The sequence below is a fragment of the Ovis aries genome, chromosome 13 (genome assembly GCF_016772045.2).
Source record: "Ovis aries strain OAR_USU_Benz2616 breed Rambouillet chromosome 13, ARS-UI_Ramb_v3.0, whole genome shotgun sequence".
NCBI lineage: Eukaryota > Metazoa > Chordata > Mammalia > Artiodactyla > Bovidae > Ovis > Ovis aries.
In genome coordinates this window covers 10524720-10549742 of record NC_056066.1, presented here as the reverse complement: position 1 = coordinate 10549742, position 25023 = coordinate 10524720, and the positions used below count along the sequence as shown (strand labels likewise).

General features: G+C 45.6%; 1 protein-coding gene across 4 annotated transcripts in view; it reads right to left on the bottom strand.

The window, feature by feature from the left end:
- Nucleotides 1-25023, bottom strand: part of NINL (ninein like) — a 97583-nt gene that overhangs the window by 54392 nt on the left and 18168 nt on the right. For 3 of the 4 annotated variants that reach the window (XM_042230427.2, XM_027976494.3, XM_042230428.2), the window contains exon 2: nt 5725-6137. In XM_042230427.2, the coding sequence (XP_042086361.1) occupies nt 5725-5907 (183 nt within the window). In that variant the 5' untranslated portion in view covers nt 5908-6137. Of the gene's footprint in view, nt 1-5724; nt 6138-25023 lie in introns of those variants that run through there. The other variant, XM_060397172.1, reaches the window with a different exon arrangement.

Below are 25023 nucleotides of genomic sequence, written 5' to 3'. Positions count from 1 at the left end.
AAAAGCTTCTGCACAACAAAGGAAACTATAAGCAAGGTGAAAAGACAGTCTTCAGAATGGGAGAAAATAATAGCAAATGAAGCAACTGACAAACAACTAATCTCAAAAATATACAAGCAACTCCTGCGGCTCAATTCCAGAAAAATAAACAACCCAATCAAAAAATGGGCCAAAGAGCTAAACAGGCATTTCTCCAAAGAAGACATAGAGATGGCTAACAAACACATGAAAAGATGCTCAACATCACTCATTATCAGAGAAATGCAAATCAAAACCATGATGAGATACCATTTCACACCAGTAAGAATGACTCCCGTCAAAAAGTCTACAAGCAATAAATGCTGGAGAGGGTGTGGAGAAAAGGGAACCCTCTGACACTGTTGGTGGGAATGCAAACTAGTACAGCCACTATGGAGAACAGGGTGGAGATTCCTTAAAAAACTGGAAATAGAACTGCCTTATGACCCAGCAATCCCACTGCTGGGCATACACACCGAGGAAACCAGTATTGAAAGAGACACGTGTACCCCAATGTTCATCACAGCACTGTTTATAATAGCCAGGACATGGAAGCAACCTAGATGTCCATCAGCAGATGAATGGATAAGAAAGCTGTGGTACATATACACAATGAAGTATTACTCAGCCATTAAAAAGAATACATTTGAATCAGTTCTGATGAGGTGGATGAAACTGGAGCCTATTACACAGAGTGAAGTAAGCCAGAAAGAAAAACACTTATATAGTATACTAATGCATATATATGGAATTTAGAAAGATGGTCATGATAACCCTGTATGCGAGACAGCAAAAGAGACACAGATGTATAGAACAGTCTTTTGGACTCTGTGGGAGAGGGAGAGGGTGGGATGATTTGGGAGAATGGCATTCAAACATGTATAACATCATATAAGAAACGAATCGCCAGTCCAGGTTCGATGCAGGATACAGGTGCATTGGGATGACCCAGAGGGATGGTACGGGGAGGGAGGAGGGAGGGGGTTCAGGATGGGGAACATGTGTATACCTGTGGCGGATTTATGCTGATGTCTGGCAAAACCAATACAAATTTTAAAGTAATTAGCCTCCAATTAAAATTAATAAATTTCAATTTAAAAAAAAAGAGTGAATCATAAGCCCTTCACCAAAAAACACTATTAACAACTCCATAAAAGGAAATTAGATAACATAGTTAGAAAAAAGGTACAGAAAAGAGGTGTCTCATGACCACAAACATTAACACATAAAGAAATATGCATGTCTTCACTACCCACCAAGAAAGAGAACATGCCAGCACCTAGGCTAGTCCTCCACCAAGGTTCCTTTCCAGATTAAATCCCCCGCCCCTACACTGGGGGGGAAAAAAAAGCTCTGAACAGTCACACATATGTCCTAAGAGTTTCTCTGGAGTATACACACCTAAGAATGGGATTGCTGGGTCACAGAATATACATTCATATCCTCTCAGTAAATTGAATCTTTTGTCACTATACAATGCTGACCCTCTTCAGTTCAGTAATGCTTTTTACCCTAGAGACTAGCTTTCTTATGGAGCTTAAAAGTTTCATATTAACCAGTTTTACCCTCTTCAGGGACAACACAAAGCCTGTCTGATATTTTTGTGCCTTTGTTATTGTTTATTTTAACTCCTTACAAGATATTTTTGTTTTATATAGTCAATGTTCATTTAGAATTATTCAAATATTTTCCAATTTGTTTTTCATTTCTTCCTTCATTTCCGACCATCTGCCTGCGATAGTTTTCCATCTATTTGAAATAGATCTTTGAGACTTACGTGTTTTCTTAAGTATGCTGGTGCTAAGCTCTTTTAGTGTGATTGTCTGAAATGTTTTCATTTCACTTTGATTCTTTTTTCAGCAAAAAACATAATTTATTAGAGAATATTGGAAATGATCCACATGTGCCTAAAGAAAATGGGTAAATAAACTGTGATTCAGTCAGACAATGAAAGACGACAACAGGGGAAATAAAAAACACTGACAGAGACGACATATTGACCCTGACCTACACTATCTGAATACAGACTGCAGACACAACACTGAGTGAAAGGACCAGAGTATGCACTGGGCATGCGCTGTATATATCCATCCACCTGTGTGAAGGTCAGAAACAGGCGAACAAATCGATGCTGTTCTCATCAAGACAGTGGTAACTGTTGGGGCCAGAGGGACCACAGGGGCACCTGAGGAGGGATGCAGGATGCTGGGGGCCCAGATATGCTTGGAATGGATGTTCGCTGAGCTGCACACTTCCCAACTCTTTTCTCTACCTTTGCTTCACCTGAAGTCACACAGAAAGAAATCAACGCAAGAGATACTTGTAGGTCAAAATGTCACCGGTATGTGCTAGAAAAGCAGGCCTGGGGCTATAGGTCCAAGCATGCTTCCCACCCCTGGCACAGAACTTGAATGAGCACAATTCTATTGCTGCCTCTGAGCACTAAACGCAGCTGTTGGCTGTGGAACGTCTCTGCCTGGGTTACACACGTATCAGACTTGAAGGTGGACTACTTATATGTGTGTTTATTTTCTGGCTCCCCAACTACCATGTGGTCTCATGGCTGACACATTGTAAATATTCAACAAATATCTATTGGATGTATTGGTCTCTATATCCTTTCAAAACTGAGCAGAATTCACCTTCTCAAGGAGACATTCTTTCACCTTTCTTCTTTTTTTTAAAAAAAGTTCTATTGATTCATTTTTGGCTGGGCTGGGTCTTCGCTGCATACAGGCTTTCTTCATTCAGCGAGTGGGGACTACTCTTCCTTGTGGTGTATGGACTTACCATTCTAGTAGCCCTCACTGGAAGGTGGGCGTGAATTTGCTAAACTGCTACTATGACAATGTCTGAAGCCTCTTCTCTCTTTTTTAGGATGATGCATCAATTTCATTAGGTGGATCTATTAATTTATTGTTTTCAGTCACAAGTCATGTCCAACTTTTTGCGACCCCATGGACTGCAACACACCAGGCTTCCCTTGTCCCTCACCATCTCCCAGAGTTTGCCCAAGTTCATGTCATTTTGGTGATGCCATCCAACCATCTTATTCTCTGTTGTCCCCTTCTCCTCCCTACCCTTAATCTTTCCCGGCATCAGAGTCTTTTCCAATGAGCTGGCTCTTCCCATCAGTGGCCAGAGTAGTGGAGCTTCAGCTTCAGCATCAGTCCTTCCAATGAATATTCCAGGTTGATTTCCTTTAGGATTGACTGGTTTGATCTCCTTTTGATTCAAAAATCTCCAGCACCACAATTCAAAAGCATCAATTCTTTGCCACTCAGCCTTCTTTATGATTCAACTCTCACATCCATACATGACTGCTGGAAAAACCACTGCTTTGACTATATGGACCTTAATGAATCTCATATTGAAAAGGCTGTATCCAGACTTTTGCCATGTGGATCAATACTAGCAAGAGTATTCTTGCATAGCTTTCATCTCACAGAGATACTATATTGCTTTCATTTTACACTCCTACTTCAAGACGTTGCCTAGCACATAAGTGCTCAAAAATACTTGTTGAGGGACTTCCCTGGTAGTCCAGTGGCTGAGACTCCAAGCTCCCAATGTAGGGGACCCAGCTCCACTGCTGGTCAGGGAACCAGATCTCACATGCTGCAGCTAAGAGTTCAAATGCCCCAACTAAAGAGCCCACATGTCGCAGGGAAGACTGGTGCAGCTAGATAAATAAATAAGTATTCAAAAAAACAAAACCTTGTTGACTGCATGGGAGTGGAATGAAATGGCCATTTTGTCTGATCCAATCTCAGATTTCTTTTGCGTCTTTGATAATACTTATCAGCTCTCTTCTGAGCCATCAAACAGGAGGGGATTTGGGAATTCTCTGGTGGTTCAGTGGTTAGGACTCTGCACTCTCACAGCCAAGAGCCCAGGTTCAACCCCTCGTTGGGGAACTAAGATCCTACAAGCTGTGTAGCATTACCAACAACAACAAAAAAAAAACCAGGAGGGAACCTGATGGCTGTGTGTGCTGCTGTTTTATCTGATACCATTTGACTGTGTTTCTGTGTCCTCTCCCATCACAGCTCACAAAAGGAGGAAGGGCCAGGATAAAAAACACCAAGGAAACCAGATAATCTGTTTACGCTGTTTTAACCAGTGTTGATTTTCACAAATGTGCCTTTTGCTCACCTAGCCCTCGAATACAATTCCTGGTGACATCAAGAGGGGCTAGACATGAGCGATCAAAATCACACCCGATTTGTTTTTTTCCAGCCACACCATGAATGACGTGTGGCGTCTCAGTTCACCAGCCAGGGATGGAACAAGCTCCCCCTGCTGTGGAAGCACGGAGTCTTAACCGCAGGACCACGAGGGAGTTCCCACACCTGAGGCTTAAGTCCATAAAGAAACAGCAGTGGAGGGGAAAGTGACCGAGCAGGGTGAGGTGGGTGTGGGAGGCAGAGTCCTCGCTGCAGGAGCAGCTCTGCTGACAGCACCGGCCACACGGGCTCTAGGGAAGTAACAGGAGTCAGATTCGCCTAGACACTCCCCCGGGGCCAGCAGGGAGGCGTTTTAGGTTGTTCTTCGTTTGTTTCTGCCCAAGAACCAACTCAGGCATCTTTCCAGGCTAGATTTTTTTTTCTCATTCAAAATGAGACCAGTTTTGTTGAGTTCTGTGGGGGGAAAATACTCTTCCTTCAAAGGTAAGATGACCAACACTATTACAGGCACTGCTTTTTTTTTTTTTTTTTTCAGTCTGTGGGATCTTAATTTCCAAACCAGGGATTGAACACGGGCCCCTGGCAGTGAAAGCCCAGATTCCTAATTACTGGACCACCTGGGAATTCCCAGGCACTGTTTTTAAAATGAACGTGTACCTCCCTGATGGTCTAATGGTTAAGAATCCGCCTGCCAACGGAATGGACGTGGGGTTCGATCCCTGGTCTGGGTAGATCACTCATGCTGTGGAGCAACTAAGCCCAAGCACCACAACTACTGAGCCTGAACTCTCGAGCCAGGGCTCTGCAACAGGAGAAGCCACTGCAATGAGGAACGAAGAACAGCCCCCACTCGCTGCAACTGGAGAAAGCCTACCGGCAACAACGACCGAGGGCAGCCAAAAGAAAAAAGTTCATTAATTACAAGCATAAAATGAATAGGTTACATCTGGACACATTTAAGAAACAGGAACACTAAGACGCTTCTCAGTGTTCCCGTCAGGACTAGAGAAAAGAACTCCGTGCACACTTTCTTCCTATCTGGGACAGGCACATTCAGAGGGCACCTCTGAAGGCAGGGAGCCTTCGTTCCTGCAATAGCAACACGCGATGTTTTGTCCAGCTGCTGGACGAATTTCACGCTGGGCAACTTTATGAGACAATCTGCCTTCGAGGTGCTTCAAAGCTGCCTCTGAATGACCCAGCACGTGAGCTGCACACAGATCACTGTGTTTTGTGAACCATCCATAACAACCTTCCACTCCCCAGACAAATCAGCCGTTAAATATCTTTCTGGAAAAACGGAACAAAAATCTCTGGAAGTTACTATGCTTAAAAAAGGGCAATCTTAAGAAACCTCTTTCTACAATACAAGAATTCCATAAAAGGAAAAATAGCATCCCATTTCCTCCTAACTTTCCTTTGATGAATATCTCTAGTCAACTGGTGTTTCTCGGATGCCCACAGCTGTCACCACAGGCTCTCCATGCTTTTCTCTGCGAGAGTGAAGTCCAGTACCCACCCTGGCGAACTGGTTGTTTCCGAAAAGTGTGTGCAGAAGGACAGGCAGCTGTTTTTCCAGATGGAGCTTCAGGCAGAGCTGGGTCAGCTCCTCCCGGTCCAGGAAGCCTGTCCCCGTGGTGTCACAGCTGCTGTAGACGTCCCTGAGTTGCGAAACGTAGTGGTTCTCTTCCTCCTTGTCCATCCCATCGCAGGCCGCGTGCAGGACAGGAAGACGCCGCGCCGTCGGACTGGCCCTCGCCTCCCTCCACTGTCCTGGGGCACCGGGCAGTGTGGCCCAGGCAGGGTAGGTGCTGGGGTGTGGGCACCAGGGTCTGCTCAGGGTGCGCGAAGCTGGAGGAGGTCAGTGAGGCTAGAGACGTGTTTGCAGGGAATCCGTCCTCTACTAGCTTGAAAAATCAGAAGTTCTTTGTTCTGTTAAAAAAAAAAAAAAAAGTACCTAATATAGAATAATCAGAAAAAAAACAGGTAAGTATAAAGAGGACCAAAGTCATCCAAAATTTCATCACCTAAAAAAATATCATTATTACTATTTTGGCAAATGTTCACTCTATGTTTTTCTCTATGCACTTACACACAGGACCTGCTGGGCACCTGGCACTCCTGCCCTAAGATTCCGGTCGGGCAGAACTCAGGTGTGGGGCTGGAGGTCAGAGGGCACTGAAGGCCCTCTCAAGAGCAGTGACGAGCCAGCTCCATCCTGAGGGGGCTCACTGGATCGTAGCTCCCTCCCAATTCCACTCAAGGGCTATTTCAGGGGCAAGAGGACCCCCACCCTTGGCCCACTGTCACCCCAGTCATGCCAGCTTTGCACATCACAGTTGAGTCCTGGCCATTCAGAAATACTTCTTTTCCTCTCCTTTCTCTCATCCCTAGGAAACTGAGACCCTGACCCAACAGAGCAGGTGCTTTGTCTTCGGCCATCCAGGCATATGCCATCAGTGTGATTCAGACCAGCATTCTACAGGTCAGGCACAAAAGACCTTTCAGGCGCCCTTTGCTAGGACACTTCCTAACCTCCATCCAAGGTAAGGGCCAGACTGGCTGGCGTCCCGGCCCTGCTCCCCGGCCGCCAGGGAGGGGACCCGTGAAGGGGGACACCCCCTCATCCCTCCACGCCGTGCTGCACCCCTCGAGGGATCAAGTGTGGGCAACTGACTGTCCTTGCCGTGGGCCAGGAGGGTCAGCTGGGTCCCTGGCAATTGCCTCCCCACTTCCTCGCTTTGTGGGTTGCCACTGCCCCGGCTCCTTATGCTGGCTTTAGGCTTCCCAGGCGACGCTAGTGGTAAGGAACCTGCCTGCCAACGCAGGAGATATAATTATGAGATGTGTGCTGGATCCCTGGGTTGGGAAGATCCCCTGAAGAAGGAACTGGCTGCCCACTCCAGCATTCTTGCCTGGAGAATCCTCATGGACAGAGGAGCCTACATACAGTCCAAGGGGTCACAAAGAGTCAGACACAACTGAAGTGACTTAAGCACAGCACAGTACTGCTTTTAAAACGCTGGGGAAAATATTGGCAGAAAGGAGTCACTGCTTCTGATCACAGGAGCCCTCCTTCCGCCCCAGGATGGGAGTCTATTTTCAGCCAAGATTCAACATGGCAAACCTCAGCGCTGAGATGGGCCAGGAAGGTTTGAAAAACTGAAAGGGTGCCTCCACCCGGGATATATGCTGGGGCTCAGGTCTGTACCACAACCACGCTGATGCCCCTGGCCTCCCCAGGACTCCAGAGTCCTAGAAAAGGGCTGGACAAGTCACTGGACATTCTAAACACCTTGGAACTATGACATCTTTTCTACTGCACTCATCACACCACGAATGACAGCAGAATCACCATCCTGCACGCGGGTCCCCAGGTTCCCAGCTGCTCAAATCCTATTTCCAGAAATGTTTCCCCTCATCCCTCCCGATGGGGAAAAGGGATCAACCCAAGCACAAAACAAGAAGGTGAGAAGAAGGGCTTTACCCTGTCCCTCCCAGCAGGGAGCAAGGAGTATATTATCCGACTCTGTTCAGACTCCCCAGCCTGTGTATGGGGGCAAAGAACGCTGTCCCCTAGAATCCCTACGCAGGACCCTGGAAGGGAGACAGAGGGGACCCTCAGGCGGGGTCCAGTGTCCTGCACTGCCCACCCTTGGCACCCAGGCCTACTCACCCACGAAGTGCAGGCCTCACAGCCAAGTGGTCCTTATAAATAATAGAACGTCCAAGGCCCTCTTCAGTTTCTCTCTTCACCCAAGCTAAATTATTTAATCCTTTCTGGATTCTACAAATACATAAAGGTCCGTGCATGGAAACCACCAGAAAGCCCAGCCACGTTCAACGTTCCAGATAAAGAGGAGCCCTTGGCTTATCCCGGTTTGATTCTTTTGAAGTTGGAATCTGTAGATTCTCAGTAATATGAGTGCTATAAAACTTTATTTAAAATTGAAGCATAAACTCTGCTACCAGGTGAGGCAAAAACCTTGTTTTCATCCTGGGGAGAAAAACCTGCCCTCAAACAAACTGAATACCAGTTAAGAAACAGTGGTTGACCAGCACTCTGCTGGACCACGCAGCCCTCTGGAGGCCATGAGGGAAGGTGCAGGTTTGCATTTAACTGGAGCACAGCAATGAAGAAATTTAATCCATGGCCCTGGAAACTTGCTGGGTATCAAGACAGGGAGAAGGACTATGGCCTCTCACAAGCAGCTGGGTGTGCTGTGTGGAACCAGAGCATTGCAACCCAGAACAACTCCAAACAAGGTCCTCCAAACAACCCTGTAAAAGCGTGCTGACCCAGAACAAGCAGCACCAAGGTCGCATTCTAGATGGCATGTTCTGTATCTGGAGAGTATGTTACAACTCTGATTAAATATTGAAGCCCAGCCTTGAGTTCCAGAAGAGTAGGTCTGGGCACCATGTCAAATAGCCTTGGGATAGGTAATCAAACTTCACACTTCAGCAGTTCTGAGCTTTAAGGATTAATCTCTGCATTAGCTGTTTTCATGGCTTTTTTAATCTTATTTTTTACTCACTTTGCCAAGGTCAGCCCTATCTCAGCGATAAAGCTTGAGAGGCCATCACTTTTATCAAAGGGATTTTCCAATCCCAACAATATAAAAATAAGCTGATGCATCATTTAATTGGCTATTAATATAGTCTTTGTTCTTCCTACAAAGTAGGCATTTAGACTGGGCAAAAACTTTGCACTTCCTAAAGTTTTTTTTTTTTTTTTTAATTTATTTGGCTGTACCAGGTACTAGTTGTGGCATGTGGGAATTTTTAGTTGCAGCATTTGGGATCTGGTTCCCTGACCAGGGATTGAACTCAGGCAGCCTGGAATTGGGAGCAGAGAGTCTTAGCCACTGGACCACCAGGGAAGTCTCCCTAAAGATTTTTATAATCACATGTATTTATATTCATGCTGGGATTATAGCCACAGACCCAGTGGTTATAAAACATCTACATATTTAGCTGGTTATATACATGAGATTATCCGCATAAGGTTCTACATATAAAAATGAGCTTCTCTATGTGTATCACTATACGTATGCAAATACAGAAAACCTTACTCTCAGTATCAATATCAGGTTCTACCTTAAATTCAACAAGAAAATTCTACCATAAAGAAAGCAATAGTTTCTCTTCTTTACCAAAAGTAGCCAGTAACAGTGTGGAAGAATGACAGAACTGGAATACTACAATTTTGAATCCCTAGTGTCACAGCTGATAGGGTACAGACCATCAGCGTATAAGTGAAAACAGTTGTGGGGGGGACTTCCCTGGTGGTCCAGGAGTTAAGCCTCCTAATGCAGGGGGTACATGCCACATTGTAAGGCCAAAAAAATTTTTAAATGAGAAACACTGGGGAATGGTGACGTCATGCAAAGTGGCAGGGGAGGGAACTCCACCAGAGCAAAATTGAGCCATAAAGAGGGACTGGAAGGAACTATTTGAAACTCTAGAACCAGATCAGACACAGCAAGGTGGTGAAAACAGCCTGCTGATCTTTGTAAGAGGGCGGTGAGCAGGAGCCAGTCACTACCCTCGACGCCGTGGGGACCGGAGCTGTGAGGACAGCGGCCCAAAGTCCTTAGGCTGGAGCCAGAGCGGGCAATCTGGACCATGTCACCCAAGACCTGGGACTGTGTGTTTCATTGGTGACTGAGGACCTGGAGCAGATTCTGGCCTTGGGGTCAGCCTCCTTGGGCTGCAGGAGCTTCCCGCAGAGCATCTCCGTTATTGCTGTTCAGTCACTCAGTCATGCCTGACTCTTTGTGACCCCATGGACTGTAGTCTCCAGGCTCTTCTGCCCATGGGATTTTACTGGCAAGAATACTAGAGTGGGTTGCCATTTCCCTCTCCAGGGGATCTTCCTGACCCAGGGAGCCTGTGTCTCCTGCGTTGGCAGGCGGGTTCTTTATCACTGAGTCACAAGGGAAGCCCTCAGAGCATCCAGGAGATGGCTAAGACGAACAGGAAGACTTTGCGGGGCAGGCCTTTGTCAGGTCACTGACTGGCTGCAGACATCGCAGAATGGAAACGTCAGTCACCACCCCCAACAAAGAACACACTTTGCAAAAACAGCTTAGAAAAGTCACAAAGACAACTGTAGTCCTCAACTAATAAAAAATCATTCATGTCTGAGGTGTGGGAGAATCAGAATGTCCAGATTTCAACAAAAACTTAGAAAGCATACAAAGACACACACATACTGGAGTCTTTTTTACAGTAGAATTTCTTTTTTATTTAAGGCAGTGTGGTCCATTTAATTTAATTTATTTTTGTCTGCACTTCACGGCTTGTGAGATCTTAGGTCCCTGACCAGGGCTAGAACCTGATCCCACTGCAATGGAAGCACAGAGTCCTAACTGCTAGACAGTCAGGGAATTCCCTCTACCAGAATTTCTAAATATAACTCTCTGCACTTCTACCCAAATATTAAACAGCAGTTGCATGGATTAAGCAGTGATGAATTTTCCTTCTGAAGGAACCACAGCGAGTGCAATGGACTTCCGATTCTAAAGACCCCCAAAATAACTTTTACACAGTTTAATCATTGCTGCCCAATCTCCCTCAACATGATGACCTTTTTCAAGGTTTAAAAAAAAATTATTTAATGGGAGGATTTACAATATTGTGGTGGGTTTTGCCCTACATAGACATGAATCAGCCATGGGTGCATATGTGTCCTCCCATCCTGAACCCCAATCCCACCTCCCTCCCCACCCCGTCCCTGTAGGTTGTCCCAGAGCACTGGCTCTGAGTGTCCACTGTCCTGCTTCATGCAGCAACTTGATCTGGTCATCTGTTTTACATGTGGGAATGCACGTTTCAATGCTATTCTCTCAAGTCATCCCACCCTCACCTTTTCCCACACAGTTCAAGAGTCTGTTATTTAATCTGTGTCTCTTTTGCTGCTTTGCATATAGGATCGTCATTACTGTCTTTCTAAATTCCATATGTGCATTAGTATACTGTATTGCTGTTTCTCTGACTTACTTCACTCTGTATAATGGGCTCCAGTTTCATCTACCTCATTAGAACTGACTCTAATGTGCTCCTTTGTATAGCTAAGTAATATTCCATTGTGTATATGAACCACAACTTCCTTGTCCATTCACCTGCTGATGGACATGTAGGTTGCTTCCATGCCCGAGCTATTGTAAACAGTGCTGCGTTGAACACTGGGGCACGTGTGTCTCTTTCAGTTCTGGTTTCCTCAGTGTGTATCCCCAGCAGTGGGATTGCTGGGTCACGTGGCAGTTCAATACAATGAATTTTTAAAGAAATCTGTCATCTAGCTGCATTTGTTATAGCAGATGGACATTAAACCAATGTAGCACGTAACAGCTCATGATCTCAGTGAGTATAAACCTGAATTTTCAACCCCGAGCAGGTCTGGCAGTCACAGTCCACCCTTGCTGTCCTCCTCACATGGACTCTTATTGGCTGTTTTATGAATGGTTTCTGTAACCTTGTTATTCAATCCAGATTTCCCAAGGATAACCTACTTTGCCTGTGACCCTCAATCTGAGAATAATGTTACAGAATATCAGAGTCAGAAAAGGGTGGTCCCAAAGGGTGCCATTCAGTCACCCCATTTCACACATGAGGACCTGATATCGTACACTTAAGCACAGAGGTAGATTTCCTCAGTCGGCTGAAGAACGTGGATGGAGTGGACAAGCGCGAAGGCAGGCTGGGAAGGGAACCTCTCCTGCCACTCCAAGTGTGCGGTGCTTCCTTAGCCTCAAGGTGAGACCCTCTGTCAGAGAATTCCCTGCCGATGCTTGTAACTGTATACACTGTATACAGCTCAGTGACCAAGGAGCAGCCCCATGGACTCAGGAGCAGCCCCATGGACTCCCCGCTGTCTTCTTCTCCTGTCTTAGACTTTGCTGGTTTTCAAGATGTACCAATGAGGTCAAGCCAGGCAGCTGGAGCTGCTCATGCTGACCATTCACAGCTCCCTCCTCTGTCTCAATGGCATCAAGTTAGTAGGTTAAAATCTGCTCTGGGAGGACTATTTACACCACAGTCATTGGAAAATGCTTCAAAACAGGACTCTGGGGGACAGTGGGAAAGCTTTGCTAGTATACCACATCACTGGCTAAAATGTAAAGACTGATCAGTATCAAGTTTTGATAGAGACATGGAGCAACTGGGATGCTCACAACTTGTTAGTAGGGGTATAACTGGCACAACAGCTCTAAAAACCTGCTCAGTTTTATCTTCCAAAGCTAAACACATATCACCCTACAACATGGCAATTCAACACCAAGGTTCCAACTCAGAGAGAAACCATAGATTTGTGCACCAAAAGACACACTTTCTTAAGCAACATTATTCATTGTACCCTAAACTAGAAGCAATCCAGATATCCATCAATAGTGAAAACATAATTGGAGACGTCCCTGGTGGTCCAGTGGTTAGGACTCTGCGCTTCCACTGCGGGGGCCGTGGGTTCAATCCCTGGTTGAGGAACTAGGGTCCTGCAAGCCATGTGGCCAAAAACAGACAAACCAAAGTAAAAATAAGTAATTTGAGGCATATTCTGGGAAACTATAAAGCCACGGAAAGGAATGAGGTACAAGCAGAAATTGCAAGATTCTACTTGCATTAAGTTCAAAAGAAGAACAAATTAATCTGCAGTGTTAGAAGTTAAGCTAGCGAGACTTCCTTGGTAGTTCAGTGGTTAAGAATCCGCCTGACAATGCAGGGGACATGGGTTCGGTTCCTCATCCAGGAAGATTCCACATGTCATGGGGCAACTAAGCCCCTGCATCACAACTACTGAGCCCACGTGCTCTAGAGCCCATAATCCGCAACAAGAAAAGGCACCACAGCGGGAAGCCTGAGCACTGAAACTAGAGGGCACAGGCCCCACTCACAACCAGAGAAAGCCCACCAGGAGCAACGAAAACTCGGCGCTGACCAAAAAAAAGGAAGAAAGGAAACGCTATCCAAAAAATTGATCAGCCATATTAAAAACAAAAAAAAGAATACCCATCTCATTCTTTTCAGCAAATTCCAGAAGAATCAGAAATTTTAACCAAAAAAAAAAAAAAAGTAATCTATGAAACACCTAGAAAGAAATACAGCTTCTTTATCATCCTTAAAAGAGTGGGAAGTGGGGGGAGTTTGCTTAAAAGTCAAAATTTCTATGAACAAAAGAATAAAGTCAGAAGATGGGGTCGTGAAGAGTCGGACATGACTGAGCGACTTCTTTCACTTTTCACTTTCATGCACTGGAGAAGGAAATGGCAACCCACTCCACTGTTCTTGCCTGGAGAATCCCAGGGATGGGGAAGCCTGGTGGGCTGCGGTCTATGGGGTCGCACAGAGTCGGACATGACTGAAGCGATGCAGCAGCAGCAGCAGCAGCAAATGCCAACAACAACAACAACAAGGTACTATACACTGGGTGGCTTAAAACAACAGAAATGGATTTTCTCACAGTCCTGGAGGCTAGAAGTCCAGGATCAAGGTGCTGGCAGAGCTGGTTTCTTCTGGGATGTCTGGCCTTCCTGCTGTGTCCTCGTGTGGGTGTCCCTCTGTGTATGTGTCTGGATCCTAATCTCCTTTTCTTACAAGGACACGGTCATACCGGACCAGGGCCACCTGCTGGGCTACACCTGGAGGCCAACAAGCCCTGTAGCTCAGCTGTGGGACCAAAGAAAGACCGCAGGTACAATGACGGAGACATCCACAGTTTATCAGACAGAGGACCTTTCTAGTCCGAAGCACAAGGTCCTCAGGAGTTCTGCTGCCACTCCTGGGATGACCCAGATAGTACGCCTGGTCATGAAGCAGCTGCGAGGCCTCAGTTCAAGTGCTTCAGCTCTTGGAGCCTGGGCTTCCTGAGACATCAAACAAGGAGGTCAAACCTCATGGCCCAAGGCACCTTCATCCTCTGACATCCTGGTTCTCTCAGGTCCATCATAACATCTTTGGGCTCCATTCATCACTGAGCAGGAGTCCAGGGAATGAGGTCTCAGGGACACAGGCCTCAGGGGCCACGCTTCTTACACCCAGAACCCTGGAGCCGGTCTCACCACAGACACTGTCTCCTGTCTCCCTCTGGCCTTTGCACAGAGTCTGGGTCAACATCTGCTCAGTCTCCCTTTCTCTCTCCCTCTCTTTTTCTGGACCGGAGGGAAGGCAACATGAATTGTTCTTGGACATCCACGCAAACGTTGGCAGAAGTGCATCATGCACCATTAGCAGCAAACCAATCACATAACCAGAGGCACTGGAGCCCAGTGCACGGTGGCCAAACAGACCTGTCTTAAACACCAACAGGGAAACGCCCTGACACTTCAGAGCTCCAGAGGCGCCTGTTCAACCACATTTGTGTCATTCTTTCCACCCAACTTCACAGTGTCCTCAACGCACTGAAACGTTTTTAAAAATGTGCCTACATGGAAAATGCTGAAAGCCAGGTCAGTCTTAGGACACAAATGACAGTATTTATAAGACTCTAGCCCAGCTCACTGTACACATGGCCATCCACAAACACGTAGCCAAAGATGAAAATGACGTGGATCAGAAATGGAATCAAAGCTGATACAACAGTGAAAAAGAACATATATTAATAAACAATCCAACATAATGTAACAGAGGGCACTGGTCTCTCTTTTCCAAACACTGTGGATCATATCACATTTACTCAAAAGAAAAGTCTAAAAGAAATAAAGGAAAGGGACTGCCCAACAGACACAGAAGTGAATGCACAAACCTACTGCCCTTAAGCCTTTTCTTTTCTCCCTCTCCCACTTAAGTAAAAAACCTACCAGAAGAATATGGAATATGTAAAATGTAGTGTGTGATCCTCTGGGTTTGTAAGGCCAACTGCTCCTTCACCCTACTAACCAAACCCTGAAGTGGATTCCAGAGATTTTATTCCAGCTGCGTTGGCACAACTCAAGAGAGACACCATCTGCCCACGATCTTCTGTGGGAATCAAGAGGCCTCCACGCCCAGCCACGGCCTTTGGGTTGGAGCCTACTTAGCCAGGCCTGGAGATGCCCCCTCAGAAAACTGGAAGAGGCCTCCCTGGAAAGATCTACGCCCAGGAGAGATAAACAGGGGACAAGCAGGTCCTGGGGAAAGGAAGGAGACACAGAGGAATTCAACCGGAGAACTGGTTGATGACCCTCACAGCTTCGACGGCAGGTTCGGGAAGGGCCCCCTGGTGCACTGTTAGCCTGGGGACCCAGCAAATGAGCAACTTCACCTCTGACAAGAGCCCCCTGAAACAGGGCAGCCCCACACTGACTCATCTCCCCACTCTGCATGGGAGGATGCGGCCTCGGGGACCTGCCGTGCCTTCCTGCTGTCGGATGCTATCTCCCATCCTTGATTTATGTTAGAATCTCTCTTTTTTAAATTATTATTATTTTTTAATTATGCATTTGGCTGTGCTGGGTCTTAGTTGAGGCACGTGGGATCTTCAGTCTTCATTGCGGCACTCAGGGTCTTTAGTTGCGGCATGTGGGATCTAGTTCCCTGACCAGGGATCGAACCTGGGCCCCCTGCATTGGAAGCTCAGAGTCTTACCCACTAGACCACCTGGGAAGTCCCTACACTAGAAACTGGCCTCAGAAGTACTTTGGGAAAAGAAGTGCGGGATCTAAGGCACAGGCTGGAGGAATGGCATTTTAAAGGGAGCCGTGCACTGACGGGCCACGGGGGTCCTGACTTCTCTGAGCATCTGTGTCCCTAACCGGTGGCCCGTGGGCAACAGCAGGGAAGGTATTTTCTCACTGCCTTTACGATGAGAGACACTTTATGTGTAACTGATCAATAGCTGGGCTGGGTTTCCGATGCAGCGCGCAGGCTTTCTCTTTATGGCAACCAGGGGCTACTCTTCACTGCAGGGCGGGGCTGCTCCTGTTGCAGAGCCCAGGCTCCAGGTGCACAGGTTTCAGCAGTTACAGCTCATGGGCTCAGTTGCCCCTCAGCATGTGGGATCCTCCCAGACCAGGAATCAAACTCGTGTCCCCTGCAATGGCAGGCAGATTCTCATCCGCTGTACCACCAGGGAAGTTCATTTAGAGACAACTTTGAAAAAAAGTATCATCCCATGGCAAAGATACTTCCCTCTGATTCAGTGGCGGTGCAAACTGGCCTGAAGTAAATCTAGCTGGGTTCACACGAAAACATGGGTCATGAGGAAAGCCAGGATAAGACCTCAATCTTTCAAAGAAAAAACACAGGCTGTGCACCCCAGATTGTGTGTGCCTGCGTGGAGAAGGGCTGGATGTTTTATGCCGGAACCTAATGTTCTTTTCATTGGTACCTATTCTACTCTAAACATACCCACTAAGTTAACGTTAGTTACTACAGCTTTTATTTCTATAATTAATTCTTTCATAAGCTATTACAGGCTTGTAAATATTAATAGTTCAGCTTGCTGACAACATCCTAAGTCAAAACCACAGGTTGAGATGAATATAAATGTTGTTTGGTTCCCAAGAAGGCCAATTTGTTCCAGTTCACTCACACAGCAGGTGAAGCAGCTAAAACTTTGATAGAAAAAACAGTTTTGATAGCTTGCCAAGTTTGGGGCAACCACAGCAACTGAAAATGAGTGAGGAATCCTGAAAAAAAAAGAGAAAGAAAGACAGAAAGCCCCAAATTCTGCAAATGCTCCCTAACTCACCAGACGACCCAACTATGCGTGTGTGGAGCAGCCTCCAAGCAGCTAAGCCAAGAATAAAAGAACTGGCGGACTTCCTTGGTGGTCCAGGAGTTAAGAGTCCTCCTTCTGACGCAGGGGACTTGGGTTCGATCCCTGGTCGGGGAACCGGATCCCACATGCCATGTGCAACTCAGCGTGCGTGCCACCGTGAAAGATCCTGCATGCCACAACTAAGACCAACACAGCCAAATAAATAAACACTTTTTAACAAAAAGAATACAAGAACTGAAATGAGATGTGAGCTGCTGCCCAGAGGCAGAGTTTTCAGTATGAGGCCAATAGCACTGCCTACTAAAACACACACAAATGAACACTCTTCAGAGGAACGTAACAGAAACTTCCTTCTCCATGATACACCTTCACAATGTCCAGGACATAGTCCAAAATTACTTACAAAAATGAAGAACCAGGAAAGAGTGAGAGAAATCAAAACCAGAGATTAACCTCAAAATGAGTGAGCTGTTGGAATTAGTGGCCTTAAAGCCTTTGCCAGCTTAATTATACTCGAGGATGTGAAAGAAAAGATTCTCCTAATGAATGCACATCTAGAAACCTCAGCAGAGAAACAGAAACAATAAAACAGCCAAATGGAAATGTGAGAACTAAAAAAACCCGTAATATCTGAATTTTTAAAATTCAAATAAAGGGCTTAATAGCAGAATGGATATGACAGAGGGAAAAAGTCAGAGAACTTGAAGACAGATGAATAGAAATCATCCAATCTTAAGAACAGAGAAAAGGAAATTATTTAAAGATTAGCCACAGGGATTAAAAAGATAATTTTCATAAGTCTAGCATACATCCTAGGAGGAAAAGAGAGGGAATTAGGCAGAAAAACGGACTGAAGAACAAACGGCAAAGATTATCCCAAATTTGGTGAAAAACAAAAATGTACAGATTCAAGAAACTCAGTAAACCCCATTTAGCGTAAAGTTAATAAAACTACACCCAGGCACATCAGAGCCAAACTGATGAAAAGCAACATAAGGAAAAAATCTTGAAAACATCCAGAGAAAAACAACACATCACATATAAGGACACAATAATTCAAAACGATTGCTGACTTCTCAGAAATAATGGGCTCCAGAGGACTGTGCAACTTCATCTTTAACATGCTTAAAAACAACAACAGAAAGACGACTCTGTCCAACTATAATTCTGTACACCAAAAATATCCTTCAAGGGATCTTGTCTTCTTTGCGGCACGCGAACTCTTAGCTGTGACATGCGAGATGCAGTTCCCTGACCAGGGATGGAACCCAGGGCCCCTGCATTGGGAGCACAGAGCTTCAGACTCTGGACCACCAGGGAGGCCCCCAAACGCATTTTCAATTAAAAACACAAACTGAGAGAAATGCCAATAGCCCTGTACTAAAAGAAATGCTTTAGCTGAAGAGGAGTTATGCCAGGTGGAAACTTATATCTTTGGAAAGGAATAAACAGAATCCAAAGAAACAAATATCTGATTAAAATGAAAGAAAAAATGTAAACTTGGAAAAAATACAACTAAAGTTAAAAAAAAAACACTGTCTTGTGAAATTTGTAAGATATGTAGATGTAATACATATAACATCTAGACTATCAAGGTGGGTGAGATGGTGGTACACATTCGCAGGATTTCTGTATTACATGTGAAGTGGCAGAATATTAATTCCAAATAAATTATGAAAAGTGAAGTCCACAAAAACACCTGCACACAACTGTTTAGAGCAGCTCAATTCATAATTGCCAAAACTTGTTAGTTACCAAAATATCCTCCAATAAGTGAATAGAGGGACTTCTCTGGCAGTACAGTGGTTCAGATTCCACGATCCTGATGCAAGGGACATGGGTTCAATCCCTGGCTGGGGAACCAAGATCCAGTATGCCACACCGCATGGCCAAAAAAAAAGATAAATTGGAGTACATCCATATAACGGAGTATTATCCACCACTTTTTAAAAATGAGCTAGCAAACGTGAAAAGACTTGGAAGAAATTTAAATGCACATTACTAAGTGAAATAAGACGATCTAAAAGGCCACATAGTATATAATTCCAAATATATGATATTCTGGAAAAAGCAACACTGTTGAGACAGTAAAAAAAGATCAGTGGTTGCTGGGGGTGGGGACAGGGCATGGATGAACAGACAGAGCACAGGGGATTTAAGGAAATGAAACTTCTCTGCATGATACTGTAAAGGTGCAAACATGTTATTATACATTTCCAAAACCCATAAGGTGTAAAACAGGGAGTGAGCCCTAGTATAAACTCTGGACTCTGGGTGATCATGGTATCAATGTAGAGTTGTCAACTGTAACCACAGTGGTGAGGGATGTTGATGGTGGAAGCTATGGGGTGGGAGAAGTATTGGGTTGGCTAAAAAGTTTGTTTGGGTTTTTCCATAAGATATTACAGAAGATCATGAACGAACTTGTTGGCTAACCCAATATATAGGAGCTCTCTGCACTGTCTATTCAATTTTGCTGCGAACCAGAAGTGCTCTAAAGAGTAAAGTCTATTAATTTTTTTAAAGAAAACAGAAACAATGGTTGGATAAAATACTGAAACACGCTATAACACTTAGGACCCTTGAGAACATTATACCAAGTGAAAGAAGCCAGTCATAAAAACCACATATGGCATGATTTCATGTATATGAAATGTCTAGAAGAGGCAAATGTATAGAGACAGAAAATAAATTAGTGGTTGCCCTGGGCTAATGGGGGTGGGGTGTCTGAATGAAACGGGGAATGATTGCTAACGTGGGATTCTTTTGAGATGATGAAAATGTTCTGAAAGTTTCTGTGGCCACAGTTGCACAACCCTGTGAATACACTAAAAACCACCGAATTATACATATTAAATGGGTGAATTGATGGTGTGTGAACTGTATCTCAATAAAACTGTCATTTTCTTAAGTAAAGCTGCAATTTTTAAAAAGTAACTGGTTAGAACCCATAGCATGCATACTTTAAACATTAGAATGCTGAAGAATACTGAAGTCTCTAGACTTCTAGAGATAGAAGATGAACTTCTCATAGTGATAATTCAGCAGGAAGGCATGTCATACATATCCACATGCCTAACAACAGACCCTCAAAACAAACCAAGCAAGAAGTGAAGGAACCAAAGCTAGAAACAGATGGAAATTTTAAACACCAGTTTCTTAACAGGTAATAGAAGAAGATCCAAAGTAGGTGGGGGGGCGGGGGGCGGGGATATAAGTAATGTACACAATACCATCACCCACCTTGTCTAAAATAAATATGTTGAGGATTGACACATGTACACTACTGATGTATAAAAGAGATAACTAATGAGAACGTATTGTATAGCTCAGGGAACTCTATCCAATGCTCTATGGTGACTTAAGTAGGAAAAGAAATCTAAAAAACAGGGGATATATGTATACATATAACTGAGCCACTTTGCTGTACAGCAGAAACTAAAGTAAAATTGCAAAGCAACTCTACTCCAATAAAAATTAATTTTAAAATATGTTGAGTACAACAAGCAATGGTTAAGCATTCACTTCCTAATAATTTTTTGTCTCCTTGGAACCTCTAAGGATTTTTCAGTGGTCTGAAACCTCTCCTTAAGATTTCCTATTATCTTCCTTCCTCTTATCATTTATGTATTTACTCTGGGCCGTGCCAGGTCTCCGCAGCCGCACATGAGCCTTCTCTGGCTGCGGCAAGGGGGGCCGCTCTCTGGTTGCGGGGTGCGGCTTCTCGGTGCAGGGGCCTCTCTGGCTGCGCAGCACTGCCTCTAGGCTGCGGGGGCTTCAGATGCTGCGGCCTGCAGGCTCTAGAGCACAGGCTCAGAGGGTGTGGTACACGGGCTTCATTGCCCTGCAGCAAATAGAACATTCCTGGACCAGGGATGGAACCTGTGTCATAGGCAGATTCTTAACCACTAGATGAACCATCAACGAGGTCTTCTTGAAGGAGGTGACCAAAGTAATTTGCACAGATGCCTTTTTCCTTCTTAACACCCTTTCCAAACACGAAGACTTATTCAAGACCATCCCATTTTCCCCAAGACACAATCCCTGTATTCTTCCCTCTTAGATGTTTTAATTCTCTACTCCCTGGAACCCAAGTGGTTTTGACAAGAAGCCCTGCTCCCCTACAGAAGTGTGCTGGGGGCCAATCACAAGCCGTCAGCCAGAGACAGACAGCATCCAGGCGGGTGGGTCTGGAGTGCTACAAACAGCACAGCAGAGGAAATGGGCCTGGGCTGCACCCCCGTCTCATCACACAGCAGTGGCACCTGGCAGGCACCTGTTCATTTCCTATCAGCAAGCAGCAAAGGCGAGGCGCGAGCTGGAGCCTCCTGCTTTTCCCAGGAGGTGGCTTCACTGCCAACGCCTTGTGATGCTCTCCAGGGTCTTAGGTTCTGTAACATGGTTGCTTTTCAGCGGTTACCTGCCAGCTTCTGACTCATGAGACCTGTACAACCTCCTTCAACAGATTGCGCTTAGTCACTCAGTCATGTCTGATTCTTTGAGACCCCATGGACTGTAGCCCACCAGGCTCCTCTTTCCATGGGGATTCTCCAGGCAAGAATACTGGAGTGGGTGGCCATACCTTCCTCCAGGGGATTTTCCCAACCCAAGGATCAAACCCAGGTCTCCTGCACTGAAGGCAGATTCTTTACTGTTTGAGGCACCAGGGACTATCATACAATGACCCGCCTAAGACCTGAGAGGACAGGCCTGTGTCGGGGCATCAGCACATCAGACGGCCTTCCTTCACACAGAAGAGGCCACGTCAGGGGCCCGTGCTTCTCCGTCCTAAAGCTCAAGGGTCCCCGAGCATGTCATTTCCCTCAAATCACTTGCAGGTAGTAACAGCACACAATGTAGCTTTCAGTTCCGTTCAGTTGCTCAGTCGTGTCTGACTCTTTGCGACCCCATGAATCACAGCACGCCAGGCCTCCCTGTCCATCACCAACTCCCGGAGTTCACTCAGATTCATGTCCATCGAGTCAGTGATGCCATCCAGCCATCTCATCCTCTGTCGTCCCCTTCTCCTCCTGCCCCCAATCCCTCCCAGCATCAGAGTCTTTTCCAATGAGTCAACTCTTTGCATGAGGTGGCCAAACCAAGCTAGGATGGCAGTGCGCATGTGTGCTAAGTCACTTCAGTTGTGTCTGACTCTTTGTGACCCCAGAGACTATAGCCTGCCAGGCTCCTCTGTCCATGGGATTCTCCAGACAAGAATACTGGAGTAGGTTGCCATTCCCTCCTCCAGGGGATCTTCCTGACCCAGGGATCGAAGCTGGGGTTCTTACGTTTCCTGCCTTGGCAACCAGGTTCTTAACCACCAGCACCACCTGGGAAGCCCAAGGATAGCAGGGGAACATGAAAAGAGAGGAGGTGCCTGGTGTGGTTATGTACACCATGGGAGATGTCAGGGACAACTTCTCTTTAAAAAGGAAGAAAAGCAAGTTGCAAAACTGTGTTCTTTCATCCAAGAAATATTTACTGAGGGAATTCCCTGGCAGTCCAGTGGTTAGGACTCCATGCTTTCACTGCTGAGGGCCCAGGTTCAATCTCTGGTCAGGGAACTAAGATCCCACAGGCCGTGCAGCAAGGTTAAAAAAAAAAAATATATATATATATATATATACACACACACACACACACTGGGCATGCACCATTCTAGGCACTTAGGACACAGCAACTAACGAAACAGACAAACCTGGCAAATAAGCCAACCCTGTCTTAAATGGTGATAAGTAATATGAGAGAAACAGAGCAGGAGGCAGGGTATCGTCGACTCACAGCCTTAAATGGGGCAGATAGGGAAGGCCTTCCTGAGAAGGGGACCTTTCTGGGCATCTGAAGGTCGTGTATCTTGGTCTGCAGACATATGCCTGGTGCTTCCCTGGTGGTTCAGTGGTTAAGATCTGCCTTGCAATGCAGAGAACAAAGGTTCGATTCCTGGTCGGGGAACTAAGATCCCACGTGCCATGGAGCAACTAAGCCAACAACTAGAGAGTCCACAACGAAGATCCCACGTATGGAAACTAGGACCCGACATAACCAAACAGATAAATAAATATTCAGTATTTTTGAAAACCCAGCCTGGCCTCAAATGATTTCAAGAGGTCCCTAAACCTGAGAGAGTCATTTTGCTAGGCAGGTTGATAAGAAGTCTAGGGGTCCCCAAGGAGAGAGGGGTCTGGAATTCTCAAGGAGGAAGAAAGGACAAATTTTTTTCCTTCTCTACATTCCTTAGGATTATATAACAATAATGTATTCTGCCTGAGGACAGTCTCTGGATAAAACCTTCTGGCTAATTCTGTTATCTTAAAATGTAAGTTATGGGAGTAGGTCTGATGAGGTCTTTACAACCTCCAGACATTCTTTGGATTCACTGGAGGGTATAGAACTTCATTGCTAATACTAACAAGGGGGTACTCTTTCTGCCCACTTCTGGTGTCTATGTCAGAAGCTTTCTCTACCTCCTTTATACTTTAATAAAACTTTATTACACAAAAGCTCTGAGCGATCAAGCCTCATCTCTGGCCCAAGATTGAATTCTTCTCCTCCGGGGGCCAGGAATCCCAGCAACATGATTCAACAACAACCTTTCAAACCCCCGAGTATTCCCCTGCCTTCTTCTAAAGCCTGAAATTTCTTTAATGAGGGGGGAAAGAAACCTATTTAATTCCCTTTAAGTCTATTAAATTCCTATTTAATTCTGTATTATCAAAGAGAAATATCTGATGGTTTTGGAAAAGATGGCACACAGGGCTCCCATGTTACCAGGCGACCGTGGAAGCATATGGTTGATGTCTGGACTTTGCTCCATCACAAGGAAAGGGGAGCACAAATTTCAAGAAGACAGGTGGGTCACTGAGTCAGAAGAAGCAAAAGTGAAGTCGCTCAGTCGTGTCCGACTCTTTGCAACCCCATGGACTGTAGCCTACCATGCTCATCCATCCATGGGACTTTCAAGGCAAGAGTACTGGAGTGGCTTGCCATTTCCTTCTCCAAGGGATCTTCCAGACCCAGGGATCGAACCTGGGTCTCCCGCATTGTAGGCAGACGCTTTACTATCTGTGCCAAAGGCGGCTATCAGAGGGCACTCATCCCGGCTTAGCTGCCTCTGCCTGTTTGGCGCAGGACAGGGCAGCTGACTGCCGTGTGGTGCGCATGTTGTGTGACTGAAACCAGGCAATTCCAGTACTCTAACCATGACGTTCACACAAGGCAATTTAGCAGTGACCGGGCACCCTGGACACTCACTGATCAGCAGCATTTAGCAGTGACCAGGCACCCTGGACACTCACTGATTATCAGCGCTACGCTGAATCCTCACCTTCTGTACCATCTGCACTAAAGCGAGAGGGGAGCTCTCTAGCAGACCCACTCTGAAAGAAAGGCTAAAGGAAATTCTTCAGATTCAAATAATACCAGAGGGAAACAAATTTCGAGAATAAGGGAAGAGCAATAGAAATGGCAAATAACTATGTAAATATGAGACTTATGGTTTTTTGGTCTGTGCCATCCAAGGTGTGGGATCTTGGTTCCCCGACCAGGGGTGGAACCCTTGCCCACTGCAGTGGGAGCTCCTAGTCTTAATCACTGGACTGCCAGGGAGTCCTTAATTTTTAAGAAGTGGCCAAAGCAGTCAGCTTTTTATACTTCTCATTTACTTTTAAGAAACATTTATTTTTATGTATTTATGTAGCTGTGCCAGGTCTTGGTTGTGGCACTTGGGACCTTCCGTCTTCATTGCAGTAGGTGGGATCTAGCTCCCCGACCAGGGATCAAACCCAGGCCCCGTTCCCTGGGAGCACAGAGTCCTAGCCACTGGACCACCAGGGAAGTCCCGAGACTATTTCGTATGTATATATGATGCATATATGTGTGACAGCAGAAAGCAAAATTTCCAACACAGTCTGAAGCAGTTTTTGATGCACGAAGATGTAGCACTAAGTGGTGGTGTGGCTTCTATGTTCCCCTTGACGTGGCACAATCTTATTTCCAAGCAGACAGAGAAAAGCTAAATATGAATACTATAATCTCTACTGCAACCACTAAAATACAGAGATACATGGTGAAAAACATCAGTAAAAATGATTAAAATGGAACACTAAGAATATAATCAAC